This window comes from Pocillopora verrucosa, chromosome 6 (genome assembly GCF_036669915.1).
Source record: "Pocillopora verrucosa isolate sample1 chromosome 6, ASM3666991v2, whole genome shotgun sequence".
In the NCBI taxonomy this organism is placed as follows: Eukaryota; Metazoa; Cnidaria; class Anthozoa; order Scleractinia; family Pocilloporidae; genus Pocillopora; species Pocillopora verrucosa.
Genome location: NC_089317.1, coordinates 13,206,186 through 13,231,478, shown reverse-complemented (window position 1 = coordinate 13,231,478; position 25,293 = coordinate 13,206,186). Strand labels below are relative to the sequence as shown.

Below are 25,293 nucleotides of genomic sequence, written 5' to 3'. Positions count from 1 at the left end.
TTTGAGTTTATTGAAGAGCATGTACGCGACCTCTCAGTATCAATGAAATTAAGGGTTTGATCCTTTGAGTTTGGCGGGAGGTCCATTAATTCAGTGCGACATCGTTTAGTTGCATCGCTTTTTGTGTTGCGATTTTAGAACTAGCTGTCGTTTCAGCGAAGAATGTAGTGGAAGGGAAAATCACCGTGTTTGACGAATGTATGGTATTGATGACCAACAGACTCATATACGGCATCATTATGCAGACAGAGTCAACTCAGAACTTTTCAACACTTTTATTATATAAAAAATTGAAAGTTATTACATTAGCAACGTATCCAAGAAAAAAAAGACTTGAACACGAACCTACGACCAGTTTCGTTGAGTAATAGTATCTAGTACGCGAAAACTATCGGGCCAAACAACAAAATTTCTTGCACAAGTAATGTGCCAGGTATAAGTTTGATTAGAATACCGTATAAAAGTATTTCGAGTTGGTATCGCGGGTAAAGGCTGTCTTGGGGAAAGCAATTTATGTGCACGATTAGCTTTCCTGCAAACAAACGGGTTTTGCGGCAAAAATTTTTTAGCAATTTATTAAAATTGTACACAACTATGGCTTTCAGAGCGAGATCTCATCATCACCTCAGAATTGAGCCAGAAAATAAACGGAACTCAAACGCTTGTGTCGAGGCATACATGTAAGTACTTAATATGTTAAAGAGAAAATGAGAGTAACCTTTATCGGTAAACTTACAGAAGCGTTTCAGCTTTTAAGAATATGAAGTCAATTGAATTACAGTGTAACAGCCTAACTGCTAAACGCAACATGGCTATTTCTACCAAGTAAGCGGGTGAGGAAACGATGATGAATCCCTGAAACTTGTCTGGACGAAGTGTTAAAAATGTTAGCCAGTCATACGCCGTGGACGTGTATCTAACTACACTGCTAAATCCTCGACGTTTGCATACAACTGCTTGTCGTACATTCTCATGTCAATTAGCTTCTGCAGAGAAAAATAATATAATAATCAGCATCATTAAAAAAGTTTTAAGTTGTTATCCTCACAAGTGGTCAGGTTTTCACACCAAAACAAATTCAAGGAGGAAGTATTTTATGGCGTCGTCGTCTGCTACTCTTTGTGCGTCTCAATGCAGTTTTGTAATCATCCTATGATCTTTTAAATAACCATCAAGTGTCATTGAGACATTCAAGTTCACTTCTTTGATGTTTTTCGTGGAGTGCTAGCTTCAGTGACATAACAAAAAGATGCATTCCAGACTTCGAAAAAAGTACAGAGATGAGTACATATTACTACGCTATTTAGGCTCAATGCTGTTACGTTTAACCCTAATTAGCTAAGCCTAAGCCAGTCGGTCTTACGTGAAAAAAAAACTTTCATATAGATAAAAATTCTGACCTTGTGTAGGGTTTCCATGTCCTTAAGCTGATTTTTCAATTCAGTGAAAGTTGGTCTTGCGTCTGGGTCATTCTTCCAGCATTTCATCATGATCTGATACCTGGTATTATTCAAATAATCTGTTAAAGATTTAAAGAATGTTTCCTTGTACGACGAGGGAGAACAAGTAAATAAAGAAAACTTACAATTTTTCATCGACGTGTTGTGGTTTAGGCATCCTGTATCCATCCTGGAGTAAGTTTGCAATTTTTCTTCCATCCATTCGTGGGTAAGGTGAACCGCCTGGAAGAACCAAAAGACCATAGAAATATAAATGTGACAAAAAAACGACCTTCAATGAAACACCACCTTTGTCACTAGATGCAGTTTGAAGCTCATTACGTTTGTCTGACTGAACACGATGCATTGTTTAATTGAACATGGTATAAAGCAAAAAACATCTGCAGAGCCTCATAAAATTCCATTCGATGTTACCTATGGTGAAAATCTCGTATAACAGAACTCCATAACTCCATCTGCAGAAAGACAAATCAAACGAATATAAATTAAGTGACTATAGACATAAACAGTATATACGACGAATAAAATATATGTATTCTTTGACAAAGCATCACTAGAATTCAAGTCCTGATTAAAATTGATAACATTTTTGATAAACTGCTACGGGTAATAATCAGGTATACTTACACGTCACTTTTGGTGGTATATTTACCATACAATAAGGCCTCATAAGCTGTCCACTTCACGGGAAGACGGCCCTAAAGATTTTAAATATCACTTTGTGAAACGGCTCGAGAATTATAGGAAGCAAGTAGTCAAAAATAGTGATATTTAAAATTGTACTCGTAAACGCATGGCTGATAGTTTCATTAGGGTCCCAAGGAATTCATAATCGAAATCAGGAATATATCAGCTCAATCACAACAACGATTGTCAAAGATCACTAAAGTGAACGAAATGTGATACCGCCCTCACCTTCCCTTTTTCTTGATTACCTTTGTCTTTCGTTCATAAATATTTTCCTGCTGCACATCTCTGGCCATTCCGAAGTCTGTCACTTTACACATTTCCTTTTGTCCAACCAACACATTACGGGCCGCAAGGTCTCGGTGAATGATCTAAGAAAGAATTGATGTAAGAGCAAAAATTAGCGATTGTAGAAGAAAAAGAACTGAAATGAAATGGTTCAGAGAGGAAAATAGAAATATCTAGCAACATAATATGGTGTGTGTATTTCTTTTTCTTCCAGATGGCAGAAAGTTAAAACTACTACAATAACTTCTCCATATTCCAAAGAGAAGCAAACTACTTTATTTCTGCAATACGTAGTCATTTCAAAGAACGCTTACCTTAACATTTTAATCAAAATAGGATTCTGTAATGAAGTAGTTTAGCGACCAAAGACGATTTTTTTAAGTTGAAGTTTTAATTCCTTTTCTTCCTTGTCACTAAAATGGATATTTGTTGTACACTCAGTTTAAGCTGAATATCTTAAAAGATCCTATTCCTTCACGTCTCTGCCTTTGCTCACACGAGAAAAACCCAGATATTTTATTTCGATGGGGTACACTTGCAACGATGCACAAATATCGCCATTCTCACATTGAAATAAAACTTACATGATGACATCAAAATCGGGAGGGTTCCTGGCCTTAAAGAAATAGCTTCGACAAGACGGTAAGAATACGTCTGCATCTCCCAGGCGTGATCTTGTGAAGACATAATATTCCATGCCAGACAGAGCTTAACATGACGATAGACCTTACGAGAAGGTTTTAGAATTGTTTGTCTTTTGTGTTTTTAACTAACTTACAGATTTTGTGGACAAGTAACTCATTCCATCAGCAATTTGCCAAGCAAACTTCATCAGCTGCTGTGACGTCAGATTTGTTTGTGGTTTGATATCCGGGTCTTTGTAGTAAGTGTCTTTTAATCCACGGCTCTTTCTCAGGTAACCCAGCAGATCCCCAAAAGGCACATATTCAATCAAAACCAACAGCTGTTCTGAAGAAATTAAACAATTTTATTGATATGTTACTTTCTTTAAAAAAAAAGCAGTAATTGAAATAGATGAATAGCCCAGTCATGGTCAACACTTTTGAAGAAATCGCATGAAAACAAGAAAAACTATGCGACGGTCTCATAAGAAAGTACAAACCAATTATTCCCTTACAAAAAGCGTTTCTGCTTCTACAACAGAATGATCTGTTCAGTGGCAAATATTCGGTCTTAGTCTATCAGTAAATCCAGGAACGTCTGTGTTGGCTAAAACAAGATAAAATTACCTTATGCGATGGTTGTTTGTTTTGCTCAATTGCGAAGCGGTCACCCTTCCACTGAGGCAAATTATCAATGACGAGAAAGCGTTACAAAGTAAATCATAAGAAAAATGTTTACAGCAAAATTAGACCCGCATAACCAAAGCATACCAGATTCAGTAACACATCCCAGAAGTTTAATAACGTAAGGATGTGGTTTTAGCTGTTTCATTGTGTCAAGTTCTTTCATCAAATCTCTCTTGTCCGATTCAGTAGCGTTTGCTGGAGCATTAAAAACAAGAAGTAAAATTTGGTTAACGGGAATAATATGCGAAATGTCGGAATAACAACATAACTTATGAAATGGCAAATAGCTAAATAATTACAGTAACCCGGTAACATTTCCTGAATGTCTGTAGGCCAAGACTCATTCAATTTACAGTACAAGAGCTCACTTTTAAGCATCTTAGTAGCCACTGTGGTCGTTTCAGGACTCTCTCGAAGTCCTACTGCTGTTCCCTTGGCAACCTGACCAAAAGCACCTTTACCAATGATTTTTTCTATGGTCACGTTATGTCTAGGAACTTCCCAGCAGCGTGTTAATGGATGAAGAGGCACGTAATCAGCACCTGGAGGAGTACTTTGTGCTTTTCTATTATCTTTGTTGACTTCTATGAGATCCATGTATTCCGCATGAGGCTGGGTGAGTTTTCTTGAATCAGGTAGACTTGGTTCGATATCTTCTAATAATGTTTCATTCTATTAAACCAACACATTGTTAAGGTATTCATATCCAAATCTGTTATTAATCCCAGTAAAAAGTACCTCATGGTTATAAAAATCAGTTCACCCATTTTTATCAGACAAATGTTTATATTCTTCCATGAAAAGAGATTATAAATAGTTTATAACCTCTTGTCTTTATTATTACTAACATTTTGTTCTCTGCTTTTGAAATTATCATGTCCAATAGAGTGATCGAGGCTCATAGCATATTCGTCGAAGCTACAAACTGCAACGTGAAGATTGTCGATTGGTAGTCCAATATTTTGACAAATAAACGCACGAAACAACTCTTGCAGTACCAAGCTCCTAAACTCACGTTTAGAAAATAAGGCATCAAGAAAATACGACGGCCAAAATGCACGAAATCTATTATTTAGAAAGCAAATATCAACCGGGTGCAGACCAACTAGCGATCTGTGAAGTGAAACCAAGCGGTTGAACCAGGGACAATCGAAGGAAAATCCATGGAGTGGCTTGCTAAAGGACATGATCACAGGACAAAGACCTTATTGAGCCTAACTTCCTCTTTTATTTCATTGTATCTGCCACTGATGCAATATGCTTTTTTTTATGTAGAACTACAAATTTTTTCCCTCTCATTTACTTACGTCATAAACACGTCTCTCATCTTCATAAGTCCTACAATTGAGAAAGCATAGAAATAATTATAAAACGCTAAGAATTTCATCAGTTTTTATTGGAGTTTTGTGTTAAGATGAAACCATATCGGGCACATTACATCGACACAATCCAACTAGCAGAAAATTCTTACCTCTGTTTCCCTACAGCGCCTGAAAAAGAACGAAAGGAAAAAATAAAAATGATGTAAACGTGAGTAAAAATTTGCTTTTGCGTGAAAAAGAATCTTGCAACCAAACATAGATTATGATTCTTTTACCTACCTTTCTTATGTAGCCAGATTATGTAAATAATTAGAAGAAGGACTGTGAAGGCAAGAACCCCAATTACGGCCAACAAGACGTTGTTGGATGGGCAGTTACATTCCTCAGGACCTAAAATGATTCATTTTGCAAAGCTTGATGAAATAACATTCAAACAACATTTACACTGATCCTGGTCGATACACTGCTCTCACTACATAGCATAGGTTCGTGACCGGAAAACGTTAACTCTAATTGGCTTGGTACGAAGGAAGAGTAAGGTGCTACTCTCTCTAAAATAATTTTTAAGAGTAAGAGTTTGTTTAATTAAATAAAACAACAACGAAAACTTGGAAGTGTATCAGTCACAGAATAAGTTGTTTAATTAAATAGATACGGAATACAATTATAAAAAGTCCATCTTCGGAAGAATACGTGTAAACATTGAACAATGTCTTGGTAAAATTTACCTTTTGCTGTGCTTTCCGAGCCATCTGTGGGTAATAAAACTTGTTTAATTGAGTCTGGATTGACTATAAAACCTCTGAATTTGTCTTGCCTTGCAGCATCCGACAGGAAAATCAAAACATTGCTGACGACTACAGTTTGATTGAACCTCATCATAAAGTCAAGAACAACACTGCCACACCTAGATAAGGGGTGGGGGGGAGGGAGAGAGAGAGAGCAAAGAGTATCATCGCACACGTTCGAACTTTGGTGATTTTTAAGTGTTAAAATATATTGAGATTTAACCAATGTATTAAACCAAGGTAAATAAAGACAATATCAAAGACAATATACTTCAAACATAAATTATCTTGTATTAAATAAGATTTGCTAGAGCAAAAAAACACTTTTACAACTATAATACAAGACATTGAAATAAAGCTCCTTTCCCCTACTAGAAGGCAAATTTGAGTTTGCATTTGTTGTTTCAGTGTAGAACAACAAACTGTACCTTACCTGGTGTTCACAGTGTTTGCGGATGAGCAGCCAAACCTGAAGGCAATTTGACAGGCCTAAAAAGGACATATGAAGAAAAAACGTATATTCAAATGCTTGTCACATATTGAAGATCGTTCAGAATATCTTATTTTTTTAACAGAAATATTAAGATTTGATTCAAGAACAGATTGATTAAGATTCACTTTTCATGATAAATCTCGTGGCAGTATTCCTTAAACTCCAGTATATGGATCAAGTAGATTATCTAACCATTTCTGGAAATTTCGCAGCAACTTCCGAACGTCTACTACAGTTCTCCTGTATTGTCGCTGTCAGGTAAACTTCTGTGCTTACTGTTTGAACTGGAGAAAAACAAAATACGACTTAAAATGAACTTTTGTTTGTTTGTTTGCACAAGAATTATCATTTGAACTCATGTATAAAGCCTTTACTTAAAAAGAACACTGGCATAAAATATACGAATGGGAGGCCAATTTGAGAGATATTGTTTTTCTTGTATTTTGCGTCACGATGGTGTCTTCAGAATCGTTCCCCTAGTCGTCTTCCTTTTCGCCGAAGTATAACTTTTTGAAATAACCGCAAGTTATGAAATAGATTACATTGGTAGAGCCAGTCTTAACATTATACTGACCAAACAGTTGTCCGTTTTACGCAAAAATAATATACCAGTTTTTGGATCATTTTGAAGTAATTTAAATTTGTTAGAAGGACAGGTCTTATTGCGTGATTGTGCCGCTAAAATGGAATACGATCATTCTCTTCCTACTGTGACGTTTGTGGATTGCCGACTTTCGATCAGTTGTTAAAGACTCCCTTGAATGACAAAGGTAGGATGGCCACGGTTTTTTGAAGAACTGGCATATTGCCTCTGATATCTTAAAAAATCAGAACTGTCAATATATAGGCAATGAAGCCTAAGACACTGAGAATAAGGAATGGTATTCTTGACATGTAATTGATTTGAAGATGACAAAACCATGAGACTCCGTGGGTCTGCAGCACACCCACTAATGCATAGACCGTCATCTGTTAACTTTGACTTGTAGAGAAGCCAAGGAGGTGTCAGAAATTTCCCAGATCTATTTTAGAGCTGGATGAAAGTAACTGACAGCAGTTAAAAAATAATCGAGTTCCTCTCTGGTGGAAAAGTAGCGCTGCTACAGTGATCAACGTAGCGACCTCAGATTCAGTTTCAGCCCCCTATTTACGCCTAGTGGGTGACTCTATCTCTTTGTAATACATTTGCATGTCAAGGGTCGATTCCCTGTCACTATAAATAAGTCCCGTCTCGGAATGTAATTTCTGAATTCGATATTATTCACACAGCCATCGGCTGAGAGTGTAATTGCTGCCGTTCGTGAAGATTCTTAAGCAAGACTGCTGTTTCGATTCTTTCTGAATCTCTTTAGTTGCCTCCTAAGAACGAATTTGCTCGCGGAAGAATTACGAGAGCCCACAGGCCCTTCAACACTTTTTAACTTTCCTTTTTAACGAAGGAGCGGAAACAGACAGTGAATTCCCATTACATACATTTCTTGCTATTCTGTCTTCCATAAAAGATGTTCACTCGACTGCAACAGGATGCAAATGACTTAAGCCCCGTTCAAACGATCACGATCGTTGATGATAGACAACTGAACGATAGTTTCAACTTTCATTCACATCGCTGACTATCAAGTTTGTGTTCAAACGGTTCATGATAGTGGATGATAGTTGACAAAATACCACCCAATGAGATCGCGTAATTGTACACAAATATGGTCCACGCTGAGGTCAGCAATTTCAGCGACATTTGAAATTTTAGTCAAGAAGTTACAAGTTAAAGATACTGAAGCCTACCAGGAAATGATGAGAATTAACTACGAGACATTCTGGGGAATTTCGACGGCTATTTTAGTCATTTTACCATTTGCCATCTCGGTTTGAGCCCGTTTTTGGCAAAACTGCTGACCTAACCACTATCATTCACTATCTTCCTCTTGTTCAAACAACAAAAACTATCATTAACTATCATGTCGAATTTGAACATGTCCAAACTACATGATATTTGATGAAATGCGATGATAGAGCATGATAGTTCGTGTTCAAACGCGCTTGATAGTTGAAACTATCGTCAACTATCTTGACCATTTAAACGGGGCATCAGTTTTTCTTTTGCGACCATGATGAAAGGCAATCAGAGTGCGCACAGGTTCAGGATAAATAATGTTTTCTTCTTCAGATGTCGTGTATGATATCAGCGTCGGTTGAAATGATATTTCATTGAGCGTTATTGTGAACTTTGTATTAAATTAAAAGAATAGTCACTTCAACCTGTTTTCTCAATTCTTCTCTTTTGATTATTCGTGTTTCATGATTGTCCTCATTAAACCAAATTTCAATGATCATGGCAAGTCTGGCCGCTGAAATATGAAATTTGTCTTGTATCTGTTTCATGCGCTGCTAAAGTTTGATTTAAACGAAGACAAGCTAGAGCTAGAATATCTCATCTCAATCTTGATAACGACAAGAGACTTTAGACTCGACTTCAAAGATGTTTGTAGAAAACTAGAAAGGCTTCATGTTGGTTAGAGGATGTGAAGCAGCGCAAGGAAAGAATTCGCAACCCGTGTTTTGAGCGGGAAATCATACTGGTGAGGTTGTTGTTGAAAAGTGATTCTTGGTATTTTGCAATCTCTAATGAACTTGCAAAGCAACGATACTCAGAGCTAAAGCTTTTCCAAACGGAAGAAATTACGACAGTTCAAGTTCATGGAGAAAGGATCTCGAGTGAAAATAGACTGGAAATAGAGAGAGAGAGAGCGACCTAAGAGAGAAAGAACTGAAAAGACGTGGAGCGAGTCGAGAAAAACGCAAAATGGGGTTTGATAGGGCGAAGAATAGGTAGAACACAGTGAGGGGAAGACGATAGAGAACAAGAAAAGGCTGAAGTAAAATGGCGAATATCATGCGAAGACCAACGTGAGAAGGTTGAAAGAGCTCCAGAAAACAGACTAAAAAGAGGTCAACAACAAAGAGAAAGCGAACTACGCTTGTAGCGAAAACGAAATTCCCCGAAAACTAGGAACTAAGAGCTAAGGAAATGAAGACCCCTTCATGACCTTGAGACAGGAAGTTTGTGTCACGCTCTGTAGCTTCACCGAAGAAAATCTCTGAAAAGATTGACAACCTCTCTGCGTGAGGCAGCGTGATCATACATTCTTAATTAAGCTAAAGCGAAATCGCCGACAACAGGCCACTTCTGAGTTCTTGCGGCTCAGTAATCTGGTGTCGAAATTACGGTGCGCAGAGGAAGCTAAGTGCGAAGTCGCTTTCATCGGTATGAAGAGTAAAGTGTGCAGTGGTGGTGAAAATGACAGGAGAGTTCTCGGAATTCAGTGTGGGAGTGTGATTTTTTTTTTTTGCGGGAGAGAGGCATCAACTAACTGATGACGGCAAAGAAAAGAAAAAAGCGGTTAATTTAAATGTGAGAAGACAAAACGTAAGTGTTGCAGACTTCTCTTTCCAGATTCAGATCAGCATGTGTCAGTAAACTACTTAAAATATCTGTGTGTGCCAGCCAATGACAGTTAACAGATATGCTATATATTTGCAGTTGGCATACAAATATCAACTGCGACGTAAGTAAAATTTTTCTCGTTGATTCAGGTTCTTGCAAGCGAAGAATTCACCCGTAAAAACCTCGATGTTGATGACACGGAGAGTGCTTGAAAACTAAGTAAAGAAAAGGATAAACCGTTGAAAGGGGAAAGTAAGATTCATTTGAACATACCTTCTTTTGCTTTGACTTGCTGGATATTTGCTTTCTCTTGTTTTAGGCTTTCACCAAGCTCATTAGTTGCAGTAATAGCAAACTGATACACCTTTCCTCTCTCCAACGTTATTTTCAATTCTCTCACAGAAACATCTCTGATTTTCTTTATTTCTGTCCACTGTCCAACTTTCCCATCAGTCACTACTCTTTGGTACACTGTATACATGGTTATTACTTTTCCATTACTTTCTGGCTCCTTCCACTTTAGGGTAATTGTATCGTCTGTTGTTTCATCTGGCAGTTCGTCTATTTCGACCACATCTGGGGCTCCTAGATTGATGTCAACAACACCAACAGCGTGAAATTTTCAATAATTATATAACTTCTTGTTACAAACCTGGTCACACCATTATCAATGATTAAATAATCTGTAAATTGGTCGAGGATTTTTTTGGGATATTTTTGAAACGATAGTGTATGGCAAGCAAAATTAAGTTAAGTATTGAGATGAAGCGATAATGACAAGCCTAAAATGATGGTCGGTTATTGCCTAAGACAAATACTGCATTTACAAGGTGAATTTGAACGACACACTGACTTCTACTGGCATTTAATTGCTATTTACACGAGATCAAATGAAAGACCGATGCATAGACGACGTCGCAATTCACCATTCGTTTGTGTCACGTAATTAAAGGAAGGATCTCAGTTCGTGTACAACTATATTCTGCTTTTCAAAGTTTGACATCGCGCATGACTTAGTACAGGCACTCTGCAATGACACAGCGGAAAAATGAGTGCGCATGCTCCGCTTCTCGAGCCATTTGAGTGTCCAGGCCTGTGATTCTTCTTCTGCAAACATAAGCTGGCGCGAGTTCTTCCGCCGAGACAACAAACTTTTTTCTCCACGGGGGTTGTCAGTCGAGGAGGCAATGACAAGAAGCGCTTAAGCGATGAACTTCATTGCCATGTTACGGCTGCTCAACTTCAGTTACTAAGTTGACACCTGTTACCACAATACTTTTTTCGTTGAGTGAGATATATGCCGGATGAGATTCGAAAGAAGCTTTTTTGAAAACGGCAACCTTAATTGTTTTGGTTTCACCTTATCCCTGCGAAATGAAAACAAGCTATTTCTCATCTTAAAGAAAATATATACGGAGGATTCTTCGAGGCCGTCCACAAACTGTTTGACGAGATTTCCTCATAATATTTGCATGTTAAAAGCAATTTTCATGAAAGGCTCATTTCTTCAAACTTCAATTCTTTGGTCAAACGATGTGTGAAAATCGTCTCACTGCCTAACGGGATAGTTGGTTATAGGGCGTTCTGAATAGGGCCGGTAAGAGTTTAGGGAAAATGTATCCAACCAAAGATCACTATCTAGCGGCTGTTGTTGCTGATTCATATAACAGATTTTGAAACCTGAACATTAGAAAATAAAAAAAAATTAAAAAAAAAAAAAAAACGGTAAGGCAAACAATACTTGATAAATCAGCTAACATTTACGGAACGTAACCGCGTAGGTTGTCTATTGTTCTCACCTACGTTCATTATTTTTTCATTGTTGATTATTATGCTTTTTCAAACGTAGGCACTTCTAAAACAATTATCACAAAGGGACAGGAAACTGGCCACTATGGAGGGGACAAAAGCTGAAAATCCAAAATCTTATAATGCGGCAAGCAGATAACATTGCTAAAACTGGGTTACTCACAACAAATCTAAGTTGGCGAAAAAATGATTGGTGTTAAGTGCTCAGTCACGACATCACTTTTGATTCCTCACCTTTAAACTTGGTCCTAATGTTCCACAGAGTAGGATCTCCCTCGAACACAAAATTTCTGGAAAACAGTTTCACTGTGTAGTTGGTATCTTTCTCCAAACCACGAAACGAATAACTTGTCGTCCCAGGATCGGTGATATTAACCTTTTTTATCTCAGTTTCATCCTTTTGTAAGATCATTTGGAATCCTGTGATCGGACTTCCTCCATCATCTGCTGGTGCAGCCCATTGTATTATTATAGAAGTTGCTTGAATGACTGATTCTGATTTGATGGATGCTTTCCCTGGTTTCTCTACATAGTGCCATAAGAGAAGAGATTATTTTGAGTTTTGTCAGAACACTAAGGATGAATGCAAGTCCACGTCTTCTCACAGTTTATTATTCAACTTTCATACACTGTTCGAATTCCGATTTTCTGATTAGATGATTTGTACCACGTGATACTGGGTTGTGACGAAACAACCTCCTTGACATCGTTATCGCAGTGTCATAGCCGTGGTGTAAATTTAACAAACCATTGTCATTGCACCATGGCTTGCTTTACCTTGTATATAGTGGTTTCAAAGCAGTGTTTCTTTGTGCAGTGTATTCAATTTGAATAATAAAAATGTTAACGTACTCATGGCTCGTGATTTATCATGATTTACCTGTACTCGTTCACAAACAATGAACTCGGAATATTCAAAACCGCACGAGGCTTGAAATTTCTCGTTCATTGTCAGTGAACTCGTGAAGGTAAATCCCCATAGTTCACTCGCTGAGTGCGTCAACCTGAAATTAATGAACATAAATGTACCTACCGGATAAATTCAGCCAAGGGTTAATAAAAAGAAGAACAATTGATAGTCCATGGTTGAGGAAGTTTCCTAAGGATACTCGCTTGTGAAGATGTCATCAACCTGCCTGAAGTTCAATGCTCTTTTGTAACGTGTTTAATGCTACCAAAGGGCAAGTTGTCTTCAGTTTACTTTAAATTTTTTTAACAAATATGGGTGCATTTTTCACTAAAAGATCGGGCTAACTTTATCCGGCATAATTCCAGTAATATTCTGTCGTACCTCATTGGGGTAACGGAGGCGAAAAATATGTTGTAAAGAACTAAACGCCCGTTTATTAGCGTCTTTTGTTTTTGCTCTTTGGGATTTTTGTAGGTTAGTTCGTCGTGTGTGCGGAATGTATTTTAGCGTGTTAGTCGAGTAATTTATTGTAATATATTCGTTAGTATCTAAAGGACGTGTAAGCCTTTTCGGGTCAGTGTCTTTTCGCTTGCCATTTCCACGCGGTCATTTTTCGCCCTACGGCAGCCAGATTTCACATTACAGTTCGTCGCCGCTTCAGTGCAGTTTTTTCCCAGCTCCTAACAAATGTAAGTGTTGCTTTGGCCCAACTTTCCGTTGCGTTTTAGTTCACTTTGTGACGTTCTTTTCTTTGTTTGTATTTTAGTTTTAACCGCTTTGAACAACCGCAACTACAACAGCGTTTCTTAAATAAAGCGCGTTAATACAATGCTGGAGTGTTTGGTCTACTGTTGGAAGTTATACATGTGAAGGTCTAATGCTGCTAAAGAGGGGAAAAATGCGAATGAAACGCTCAGATAAGGCCGTAAGAAGTATGTCGAAAACTAAGCGGACAAATTTTTAGTAAATGAAAGAATGATAAATCCCTTACTCGATGGTTTAACATAGGCTTATATTTTTTCCACACCACTATGGGCCTTGCAAAATATCCGCACGTATTAAATGTTAAATCATCGAATGAGATGTACAAAGTGAATGAGTTACTCTGTCCAATACTTTGCAAGAAAATTTGGGTTTTACTTCTACTGCAACTGAAACAGTGATAATGAGCAAAGGCAAAAGAAAATGCTGACCTCATATATAGTTTTCTTTTTAATGAAAATACACTGATCTCATTGACTTACTTATCTGACTTATCTTTATCAATTTCTCATCAGATGGAATAAGTCCATTGGCAGTAATGCACTTGTAATGACCAAAATCTTGATCACCCCTGAGTGGCACTTTTACTTCGTTTTCCGTAGCTGTGACATTGTTTATTTCACTTCCTTCAGGTTTGTACCAAGAGAGTGTTGGTGTAGGAACACCATCAGAAAGACACTTCAAAGTCACTGTCTGGCCAGTCCAAGACTTCTTAGATGACGTGGTGACATTTCGAATTGTAGGCGGGTCTAAGAATAAATGTCAATGCAATAAGCAATTGAATAATGCTTCATATCAATCAGAACAGTAACGAGCTTTGTCATTCCACTGCTGTGTCATTTTACCAAATAAAGTAATGAAACCGGCAAAATATACCACAGTATTACATTTTAAAACAAGCTAAAAATACGTAGCCACATATTGGCCGCCCTGAATGATCCAAACTTTAATTTTTTGTTTAATTTTTTTTAATTTGGCTGTTTAAGAAGCGAACTTTTAAGCAAGAAGGAACACCTCATCCGACCGATACGATATAATAGTGGAATAATAAATCCATTAATCGAGAGTTTAACACCTGATACGAGCGGAAATTTTGTTCATTGCTCATATTTCTCATATTTCTCTCGCCTCTTCAGGGCTCGGAAAAAATTAATTCGCAACCAGAATAAGGTGTATTCATTTTTTTCTTAGTGTGAACGCCAAAAAATCCTGCAATCTGATGGTTTTCTTAGCGCGGTCAGTATTTTCCTATCTCTGCATACGGGCATAGCAACACTTATCGTGAGATGCAGAGTCATCCGTACCTTCGCTGCCATTCTTTTTAAGAAATTTCGTTTAGCTAGCTGGGCATTATTTTTGAGCAAAGAGGTAAGTCATGACCTGAAGCCAATAAAGAATTTTTTAATCCTCTCTCTTCTCTTCTCTTCTCCTCTCTCTCTCTCTCTCTCTCTCTCTCTCTCTCTCTCTCTCTCTCTCTCTCTCTCTCTCTCTCTCTCTCTCTCTCTCTCTCTTTAGATCTATAAGTAGATATTTGCTACTTTTTTTCTACTTACGATTTTAATTCCTTTAATTTAATAAGGAAGCGATTTAAAAGGCATTGTCTTAAACAATAATACTTTATTCTTCGACTGTTGTAGACAGAAACTAAATTTTAAGGAATATAACATTTCTATAACCTTTTTTATATCACCTACGTAGCAACTACCTACTCTGCGGTACGCGGACCTAAATTTTAAAATAAAATCCGGCTTTTGGCCAAATCCGAAGGTCATTTAGGTAAGGATAAATGCCTTCAAACCCCCCATCAATCTGAAATATTTTTTGGTTCTTTGCCAAGCTTAGTTTGAATAATATCCTGTTGTTAGCTAACAATTAAACTCGACCTTAATCTGAACAGGATTTTTTGAAGGTGGCCACACCTTTTTTGCCTTTTAAAACCCCTCGATTAGTTTCTTGCGACGCTTTTTTTGCATAGAAGGTCAGCGCTTTGTATAAACGATTGCCTTCACCTTGTTTGACTTCAAATTTATACATTAAAACAAATTTATTCCAAAAAAATGTAATTTCGTTACAAATACGCATTTTTGTAGCAAATACCCACTTTCGTGTTTCGCTGAAGAAATATCTTGTTATATTTTAAATACGAAAAAACGGACAAGAAATCTAACTTTGGATTATGAGAAGCGCAATTCGCGTCTTTCCAAATCGGGCATCGTGGTCTATTTTAAATTAAACAAGCAATTTATTTTTCTGTTTATGTGTGTTTTGAACGGTTTTTCTCGAAAAAATCCATTGTTTTTTAATCTCTCAGGATTCTGTGCTAGGATATATTGCCTCGGAAAATTTGCAAAAGATTCGATTGCCCTGGCATGTTATTGCACATTCTGGACTTTCTTAATTCAAAGAAATAAGTCCGGAGGGAGCAAATACTCACTTACGTTGCAAATAGGCTCTAAGGCTGATCGTCGAAGTTAAGACTTGTTAGAACAAATAAGAACATGCATTAGCATAAGCATGACGGAAGCGAGGGCGCCCTGAACACAAGCATAAACTCATAGACATAGGCAGATTTGATAATTACCCTTTTTTGGTTCCATACCTTCTCGATACAGTAAAACAAGATGGCGGACTTTCGCTCATGCTAATGCCCGTGCTTACAGCAGCAAATTCTCATTTGACATAAGCATAAGCGCAAGCACAAGAAGCACAAAAACATTCGTTCTGCTTGTGCTCACGCTTTTGCTTGTGTTGTGCGCGTCTTCACTGCCACGTACTCATGCTAATACTTGTGCTGTAGACACCCCTATTACCGTTTTTCTTATGCTTGCACTTATGTCTTAGTGAAAAATGGCTTTAACGCCCACAGGTTCGTTCCAAACCTAGACGTTTTCAGTTGGTCGAAGAAATTAAGAGGAAAAGTTGGTCGTAGTAATTTGATCAGAACAAACAATTTATAATCACAGTATTGAGTCAAATAACTCTGCATTAGGGGAATGAGGACGGTGACGCTTTTTTTTTTCGTAAGGGGTCAAGGTGAATCTAAGCCAAAGAGAAATCGCCGGACAAAAGATTTAAGTGTGCAGTCAGTTTTGCTTGCACTTAAGATATACAAACAACGTGAAATAAAAATTCTAAGCGCTATTTTACAGAGTAGCTTTAAAGGTTTTAAATTCTCCGAGCATATCCAAACATAACAACAGGCAAAGACCAAACCGCAACACTGCGAACTCTGTGTCCTATATGCTATGATATGAGTGCTTGCGAGTGTGTACTAAATCGAGGGTAGTTTACTGATTCGCCTGCTTAAAAAAACAGTCAAAAGCTCAACAAGCCCTTGATTCTGTTTGAAAATAAGTGCTGTTACAGCTGCGTTTCAACTACGGTAAAGGTTTCTGTATCCACTGTTGTCCATTTTAAACAGTGACGCTTAAACGAGTGAATACTTCTATATCGAGCGCTTTTTAACTAAGATTGATGAACGATTTTCTGTCTTAGAACTCAAGAGTGGGCGTCAGTGAACTCTTTCTCTAAATGATTAAGTTGATGAAAAATCAACTAACGCTTGAAGCATGGATTATCAGCTCAGTGATCAGTACAAAAAAATACTACAGCAACAAAAAATAAGAACGATAACAATACTTTTATTGAGAAGCTCTCGTCATATAGACAATCATATTAACTTAAACTGATCAAGTACCTCTTTCATGGATGTGAAAATAAGAACTAAGATACTATCTGAATCTCATTAAACCCTTTCCACCATACATTAATTCAACGATTAAACCATCCAATGATTAACGTCAATCAAATTAAAACTGCCGATAGAAAATCCATCTACTTCTGTTTATCAATTATACAGTCCTTAGTGCTCCTTAAGGTGATCATGATTCCTCAGAAATAAAAGATCCCGAAAGATGTTTTTAAAACGCAATAAAAAGGATAGGTCACAATTCTCTCAAAAAGAGATACGATGAACCAAACTCGCCTGCGTCATTCCCTCGGTTCGAGTTACATTTTGCGTTAGCTGGAAGTAGTAATTTTTAAGGAAATACTTCCGCAACAGTGTAATATATAGTTTACGGGGAAAAAAATACACCATTTTCAACTACCTCGACTGAAAACTTACGTTCCAGGAGTCGTTGTCTCGAAGTCATAATTTCCATCCTCGAGTGAAGGTTCTGTGCACGCTTTTAGCTTTATCCTTTTTTTTTTCCTTCTGAAGAATTATTTGTTTATATTCTTCAACTTAAAGATAATCATTTTGTGCAGTTAACCTAGCAATGAAAAATATAGGTCACCATGCTCTTTTAAGAGAGAACGAGCATTTAGGTGCACGCGCTCATTTGCGCGCGCGAACCTAACATTCGAACGGAACGCTATAATTGAAGTATACTTTATATTATATTAATTAACTTATCAAGAACTCAACAATGAAAGGCGAACACTTTCATATGTTCCCTAATTTCCACATACATGGCTGGTCTTAAGCATAATATATTTAACGTTATCTGTTAAAGTAGTGCCTTAATGTCTTAAATTTTTTTACTCTGCGCGGATTGTAATATTTAAAGTTCGGAAAAATGCTTTCATATTTATACTTAGTTGACCAATAATCTGTTTGAAACTTAGAAAAAGCAAAGTACGTCTCAAAGCAAACTCAAACAAACTTTTAGCTATTCAGCAACAAGCCGGAAAGCTTGATTACAACCCGCGCAAAAATTAAAGGCATTATGGTACTTAATTAAAGCATCTATGAGTCATAATAGCTTTTCGAAATAATAATTTTAACGTCGTAAATCCAACATTATGACGTATTTAGCCAATACGCCTTTTAAAGCCCCGGCCAACATGCCAACACAACATATCGTAACATTGCTTGGCGCAACATGTTGCGTGCGTTTGACCGTGTTGCGATATGTTGCGACATGTTTGGTGTTGTTGGCTCAAATTTGACCAGTTTCAAACTTGAGCCAGCAACACCCAACATGTTGCAACACGGTGGCCAAACACACGCAACATGTTGCGCCCAACAATGTTTCGGTATGTTGCGTTGACATGTTGCGATCGTTTGGCCGGGGCTTAAGTTAATTGTCAAAAGAGTTTCTTGTTTTTTTGTTATTTCGTTTTCATTTACTTCAATTTAGAAGTACGCATAAGTATGCAGTGTACGAACATGCAATTCTTGCTTTGCTGCCTTCACTTGGCGTTTTGAGTATTGATTAACAACACTCAATTGAAAAAAAATAGCTTTTCATAAAACTATCCGCAGCGATACTGTGTACAAATGAATGGATGCTAATTCTCAAGGCAATGTAGTTGCGTTTTTTGATATGATGAAACAAAATTTGTCTTTAAACCAGCTCAGAGGTCCAGGAATTGTCTACGAACTCGAGCAGCTCATCTCTGAACCGACAAGGATAACACCCACCTCTTCAACTCTAATTGATTTAATCTATACCAACTGCTCAAATAAGATCATTTGTTCGGGAGTTTGTCACATCGGGATAAGTGATCATAGCATGGTGTATGTATATAGAAAACTTGCCCAGAACGGAATGTCTAATGGACAGTAATTCTATTACATATAGAAATTTCCGAAATTTCGATCGTCAAAATTTTCGTTATGACATCCTATCTCAATGTTGGGATAATGTATATGAGTCTTCCAACCCAAACGTGATGTAGCAGCAATGGAAATGTACATTTCTAGCTATTGCTGACAAACATGCCCCACTGAAAACGATGCGTGTTCGTTCAAGGAGTTCTCCATGGATTACCTCTGAATTGAAAGACTCTATGCATAATAGAGACATATTAAAAATCAAAGCTAGCAAGACAAATGATCCTAACGATTGGGCATTATTTAAGAAACAAAGAAATATAACCAATAAGCAAATACGCTCAGCTAAGCTAGTTTATTACCAAAATAGTTTTAATAAGCACACCAGCAACTCCCGAAAGACCTGGCAGACTATAAACGAGTTAACCTCTCGAAAATCTGGGAAAACGTCAGTGGCGTCACTAAAAGTGAACGGATTAACGATAAATAATCCGTTGGAGCTATCAAACGAATTCAATAACCACTTTGCTAATATTGGCCCAAAACTTGCCAGTGAGATAAATTGCGATAGTGGTGGCTATCAAAAATATCTTACCGCTACAGATAAACGGTTTAAGCTCCAACCCACCAATCCAAATAAATTATTTTCACTTTTAAATAAACTAGACAAGTCAAAGGCAACGGGCCTTGACAAAATATCTGCTAGGTTGGTCAAGGAATGTGCTGATCTTATTTGTGTACCGATATGTGATATTTTCAATCAATCTATTAACCAAGGGACGTTCCCAGATGACTGGAAATATGCAAGGGTTTCCCCTCTTTATAAACAGGGTGACCGCGGTGATGTAAAAAATTACCGCCCAATATCGGTGATTCCAATAGTGGCGAAGGCGTTTGAAAGGATAGTTTATGAACAGTTATATGCCTATTTGAAAGGGTATTCTATGTCAAAGGCAATGTCCAGGCACGATATTCTATGTCAAAACCAGTCAGGTTTTCGTGCTAATCATTCAACTGTAACAGCTTTGTTGGAAGCGACAGATTCTTGGGCATATGATATTGATAACGGGAAAATCAATGGAGTGATTTTTCTGGATTTGAAGAAAGCTTTTGACACTGTTGACCATCAGATTCTTCTATCGAAACTAAACTATTATGGTATACATGGCAAATCTTTCAAATGGTTTCAGTCATATCTAGAAAACCGCACACAAAAATGCTCTGTGAACGGGTCGCTTTCCAATAGCTACTCACTGACATGCGGCGTCCCTCAAGGGACCATCCTCGGTCCATTATTGTTCTTATTATATATTAACGATCTTCCAAATTGCTTATCAAATTGTAAACCAAGAATGTACGCTGACGACACGCACCTTACATATGCGGGCAGTAATCTTGAGAATGTTCAGTTTTGTCTAAATGAAGACCTAGCAAACGTTTTCAACTGGCTACAAGCAAACAAACTTACATTGAACATGACCAAAACCGAATTCATGCTAATAGGGTCGAGGCAGAGACTGAATACTCTCACAGCTTCACCAACAATTACAATGAACAATACTCAAGTGAGCCAGGTTACAGCTAAGAAATCGCTTGGTGTAATAATAGACGATAAACTCGATTGGCATAGTCACATCGAAAAATTAACCAAAAAGATCGCCTCTGGTATCGGGGCCCTAAAGCGAATTAGGCACCTGATCCCAGCATAAACCTTACATCTCGTTTATCAAGCCTTAGTAAAACCTGCTACCGTATCAATTACGCATGTTTGATTGCAAATACCTACACTCCATATTTGCTACGGTAGCAAATACCCACTTTTTGTAGCAAATACCCACCCTCCGTATTTGCGACTGTAGCAAATACGCAATGTTGGTAGCAGATACCTACCATAGGTATTTGCTACCGTAGCAAATACCTACTAATGTAGCAAATACCTACCAGGTAAGTAACTGCTACCGTAGCAAATACGCAGTTAACGTAGCAAATACCCACGCCTTTTTAACTCTCTCTCTCTCTCTCTCTCTCTCTCTCTCTCTCTCTCTCTCTCTCTCTCTCTCTCTCTCTCTCTCTCTCTCTCAAATCTCTTTAAATGTCAGAAAAATATTAGTTTAGAAATGAATTTTGGTAGAAAAATTGCGTCATTAAATGGGTTGACTTACGGCCTAAAAACCGTTTGCAATTAATTTTAATCCTTCACAAAAAGGTAAAACGCGAGGTATTTGTTTAGAATTTAATTAATCAATGGGACTTGCACTGATTCAATAGCGGAGCACGGAGAGCACGCAGCGTGGACTATACTTATTGGAAAAATAATGATTGCAACAGTAACCCAGCAAGTCGGAAAAATTTGACCGGGTTAATGCGTCCCGTCATACCGGAAATCTGATAAACCATCTCTCATTAGATGGAAACGCATACCGGAAGTCGATTTGCAAGACACTTAGAAAATATTTCGCAAGTAACTGTCAAGGATTGTTGAAAACTTTGTCGAATAAAATGACTCGTTTCAGTCAAAGTTGACCTGTCTTACCAGAGGTCGATTTGCAAGACACTTAAAAAATATTCCGCAAGTAGGTACTAAATAGGGGTTGAAGGTGTTGTCGAATCGACTCGATTCGACCAACTCGTCTCAGTTAAAGTCGACCTGTCACACCGGAAGTCGATTCGCCAGGTACTTAGAAAATATTCCTTAAGTAACTACTAAGGGTCGTTGTGAATGTTGTCGAATCGAACGACTAGTCTCAGTTGATGTCGACTCGTCACATCTGAAGTCGATTTGCTAGACAACTTAGAAAATATTCCGCGAGTAACTACGAAGGGAGGCTAGAGACGTTGTTGAATCGACTCGATTCGAACGACTCGTCACAGTTGATGTCGACCTGTCATACCGGAAGTCGATTTCTAAGACGACTTTACTAATGACGAGTCGAGTCGACACGTGTGACTCGAGTCGATTCGTCTATATTGAATACCCCAATTTAATGCTTAAGTATGTATTGTCTTCTTTTGCGAATCGACTTCCGGTGAGACGGATCTATTTTTCTAATGACGAGTCGTGTCCACCCGTACGAATCGTGTCGATTCGTCAAAATTTAATACCTCTGTTTTAATGCTTTAGGAAAGAAGAAGGCTCATTAAAATATTTATGATATTCTGACAATGGAAATCCGGCCGTTTCACGCCTTTAGAACGTGGAAGGTTCATGTTGTCATTTTCTCATTTCATGCTACTCATTTTCACATATTGCTTTCCACCCTCCACTTCCGGTATGTTAATGCACGATTCGACTTCCGGTGTGTCGAACTATCGGCAAAACATGGTACTGTCCGCAAAGTCCGAACTTTGGTCGTCTTTGTGTGCTGATTGGCTCCGAAGTATATTCTATTGTTACTTACTCGTTTTCGGGAAACTCACTCGATGGCAATAGTCACTACTTTGATCACGCGTAGTAGTCATAAAAACGTCTCAATAAAAAATCGAAAATGGTTTTTCCATTTGGATAGATCATTTTCCCTTTTGCTCTTGAAGAAAAATTTTGAAAACACATTAGTTTTGGAAAGTCTGGCAGCATGGAGAAATTTAGCCGCGACTCGAATATTTCTGTCTCCTTCGCTGATGTAAATGCAACGCACTTTCTTTAGGATTACATATTACCAAAAATCTTCGGGGTAAGGATATCAATGAAACATTGCTCTTTTTTTAAAAGATTGTGCGTAGAAAATTTCAATTCTGCATGGCCAAGACAACAAATGGAGGGGAATGCAAGTTACCCAAAAATGAATTAATTTTATCATGTTCCATCTTTGGCATCCTTCACCGCCGCCGGTTTCATCTGTTACTTGCTCGTAAGCAAACGTCCACCTTCACAAGAAGCTGTTATTGGGAAGAATTTGTCCTACATTGACCTATTTGGCTGTTTGTTTTAATTTTTTTGGATAAACTTTAATTTAATTGAAACCTGTCCGAAATTAATGTACGTGTATTTGTGTTCATTCTCACTGAGAAGACGTGCTACTCGCCTCTCTCACGACATCGTAAGCCCACACTATACTTGGTGGAAGCGCGGAAAACAAAGAAAATGTAGTTGGTAAACACTCTTTTTGGACAGAAATGAAGTTCACTGAAAATCATTAATGGTAATGGAAGATGCCTTGAGACTATTAATCGGAAGAGATGCCATTTGCGATAAATAATCGTAATTTAAGGACTTCAAGACAAGTAATCGTGAAATTTCACTCCAGAAATAAAAAAAAAATCCGGAAATTAATAAACACCTGTTTACACTAGTTGCCAGATTAAGCAACATAGGCTTGAATACTAAGATAAAACAGCTCATAACTTTCATTTCTAGGAAGGGCAACGTTTAGTTTCTATTTTCAACGACATGCAAATTCGTCAAAGCGGAAATCTTTAGTGCCCCCCTCTTTTTGAACGACTGGCTGCAAGTCCACGTGGTCTTTGAGCAATACTGAACGACTTCATAAAAGGAGATGTGCGTTAGCGAAGGGGAACATCCATCGGCCTCGAAGTGAAAATCAGAGGTCCTGCCTCTCCAGTACCAAGACAATAGGGAAATTATATTGTCAATCCAAAAAACAAGGTATGGGTCGAATTATTTAGTCCAGCATGTTTTATTTAACCGTTGAGTTCTAGTTTTGTTGCCTACAATTTGAAGTTGCAGCAATCGACATTCGTTGTGTTTGATGTACGTTTAAACTTTCACTTTAGATCAATTCTTAAATATGAATGCTACATTTTTGACACTTAGGAAACCTGTGCGATTTCCTGTCGGTTGTTCTCTACAAACCTCTTCTGACCCGATCATTGTATGAGACCCTACTTATGGGGTCTTGGCTTCCGGACTAAATATGTGCTCTAATTTACACATTCAGCCAGTGGGCATTACCGCTGTATAATACCTTGCTCTGATGTTGTTCTTAGCCAATCAGAGCACCATTATAATGGCCACATGCCTAAGCCGTATAATATATATATATATATATATATATATATATGTATATACACACACACACACATATATTATATAAATATATATATATATATATACATATATATATATATATATATTAATGTATATAATGTAATTTATTTTAATGTATGCTAGTGATGTAGGGGTTGAATAACAACTGGAGCGAAAGTTTTCGGGCTGCAAAAGGAGAAAGAAACAGAACTGCCGTTCAAATTGCTATCTAACCCCCTATACCACTAACATACAGTAAGGAAATAAATTGACATGTTGTAAATGTGTTTTGTAAATTATGTTACAATAGTATGGATTACTTGTATAAAGATAAGCCAGTTTCCACTCGAATTTAACAGATTCATTTCACTCCATCAGCAAAAACTTCATATCTTTCTTTTGGAAAGTATCACGCCAAGTTTATTAGCATCTTTCCCACTCTTCAGAATTTAATTTTCTCCTTTCCCATTTGTCCCTTGCAGCGTGACATTAACAAAATGTAAGGGAGCCATTTTAATATTTGGTGCTCCTGCTATAATTACCTCACGCAAATTGATGAAAGCGAGATATGACGCACTCTTCTACCAATCAGAGTGCATGCATCTCTATAATCACCCAGGCAATTGTACTAAAAACATATATCAATAGCAGCCAGGAGGATTATGAGTTTTTCGTTTTGAGAGATAAATATTGTTTAGGCTGGTCTTAAAAGAGGGAAAATAGTGGATTGTTTTTATACTAGATAGTAACAAGTTCCAAAGCTCAGCATTTCTAATTAAGAAATATGATTTCCTATAATAATCTTGATTATGTCTGTAGATTATGTATCAATATTAATGTCAAATTTACGCGTACGATGACATGGCTCAAAGTATGCAAGTACATGCATTCCCTTACATCGATAGATATAAGACCATTCCTGGACTTGAAAATAGAAGCAGGTCTGATATCTCTCTACAAAAATCAAGAGGCAGTAGTGGAAATTACTGTTTTAACTCACTTTCTCTTGGAAAGAGGCAGATATTGAATATGGCTTGTTAAAAAGGTTGTCACAGAACGTCAGTAACAATAGATTTGTACTTGCACAAGTGCAACCCTAAAGCCAAAATGTGATTGATGGGAGCAACAAATCCTTACGCTGCGATCTCGTTGCAATTGGCTTGAGCGAAACGGCATTTCTGGACATTTACGTTGTTTTTGTTTGCTTTTTTTTTCTTACAGGAAATGTTTTATATATGTAGTATACTCCAAGAAAACATGTCTGGTGTAATTTTGACGGGTGAGTTCAAAATCTAGAGATTAGCATAACGTTCGTGCTTGCTTTTTACCTGCTCCTAACAACAGAGGTCGAATGCCTGCGCATATGCAAACGCGGAAACAATGAATGAGTTGCCAGTAATCAGTTCCTTGCGTTTGCGCACAGATTTATGGGATCGCGACGGGGCAAATATTGTTACTCGCTATGAAGGAACGTATGG

General features: G+C 37.6%; 1 protein-coding gene across 1 annotated transcript; it reads right to left on the bottom strand.

Moving 5' to 3' along the window:
• Positions 1-305: 305 nt before the first annotated feature.
• LOC131799684 (uncharacterized) lies at positions 306-17,425 on the bottom strand. The gene is made up of 19 exons (XM_066168914.1): positions 17,398-17,425; positions 13,754-14,020; positions 11,834-12,124; positions 10,064-10,375; positions 6,541-6,632; positions 6,289-6,344; positions 5,796-5,974; positions 5,347-5,457; positions 5,217-5,235; positions 5,053-5,083; positions 4,114-4,417; positions 3,830-3,940; positions 3,214-3,404; positions 2,396-2,518; positions 2,088-2,158; positions 1,875-1,915; positions 1,586-1,682; positions 1,401-1,500; positions 306-986 (listed from the first exon to the last, which is right to left on the bottom strand). The coding sequence occupies exons 1-19, from the start codon at positions 17,423-17,425 to the stop codon at positions 921-923; spliced, it is 2,490 nt and encodes an 829-aa protein (XP_066025011.1). The 3' UTR covers positions 306-920.
• Between the last annotated feature and the right edge of the window lie 7,868 nt (positions 17,426-25,293).

What these genes read in the sequence shown, in the direction of transcription:
- LOC131799684 (XM_066168914.1), bottom strand. Translation starts at nt 17,425, where the DNA reads ATGACTTCGAGACAACGACTCCTGGAAC. An exon ending in CAACACGTCGATGAAAAATT is followed by an intron (nt 1,501 to 1,585) that starts GTAAGTTTTCTT and finishes GAATAATACCAG; the next exon opens with GTATCAGATCATGATGAAAT. An exon ending in ACATGGAAACCCTACACAAG is followed by an intron (nt 987 to 1,400) that starts GTCAGAATTTTT and finishes TTTTCTCTGCAG; the next exon opens with AAGCTAATTGACATGAGAAT.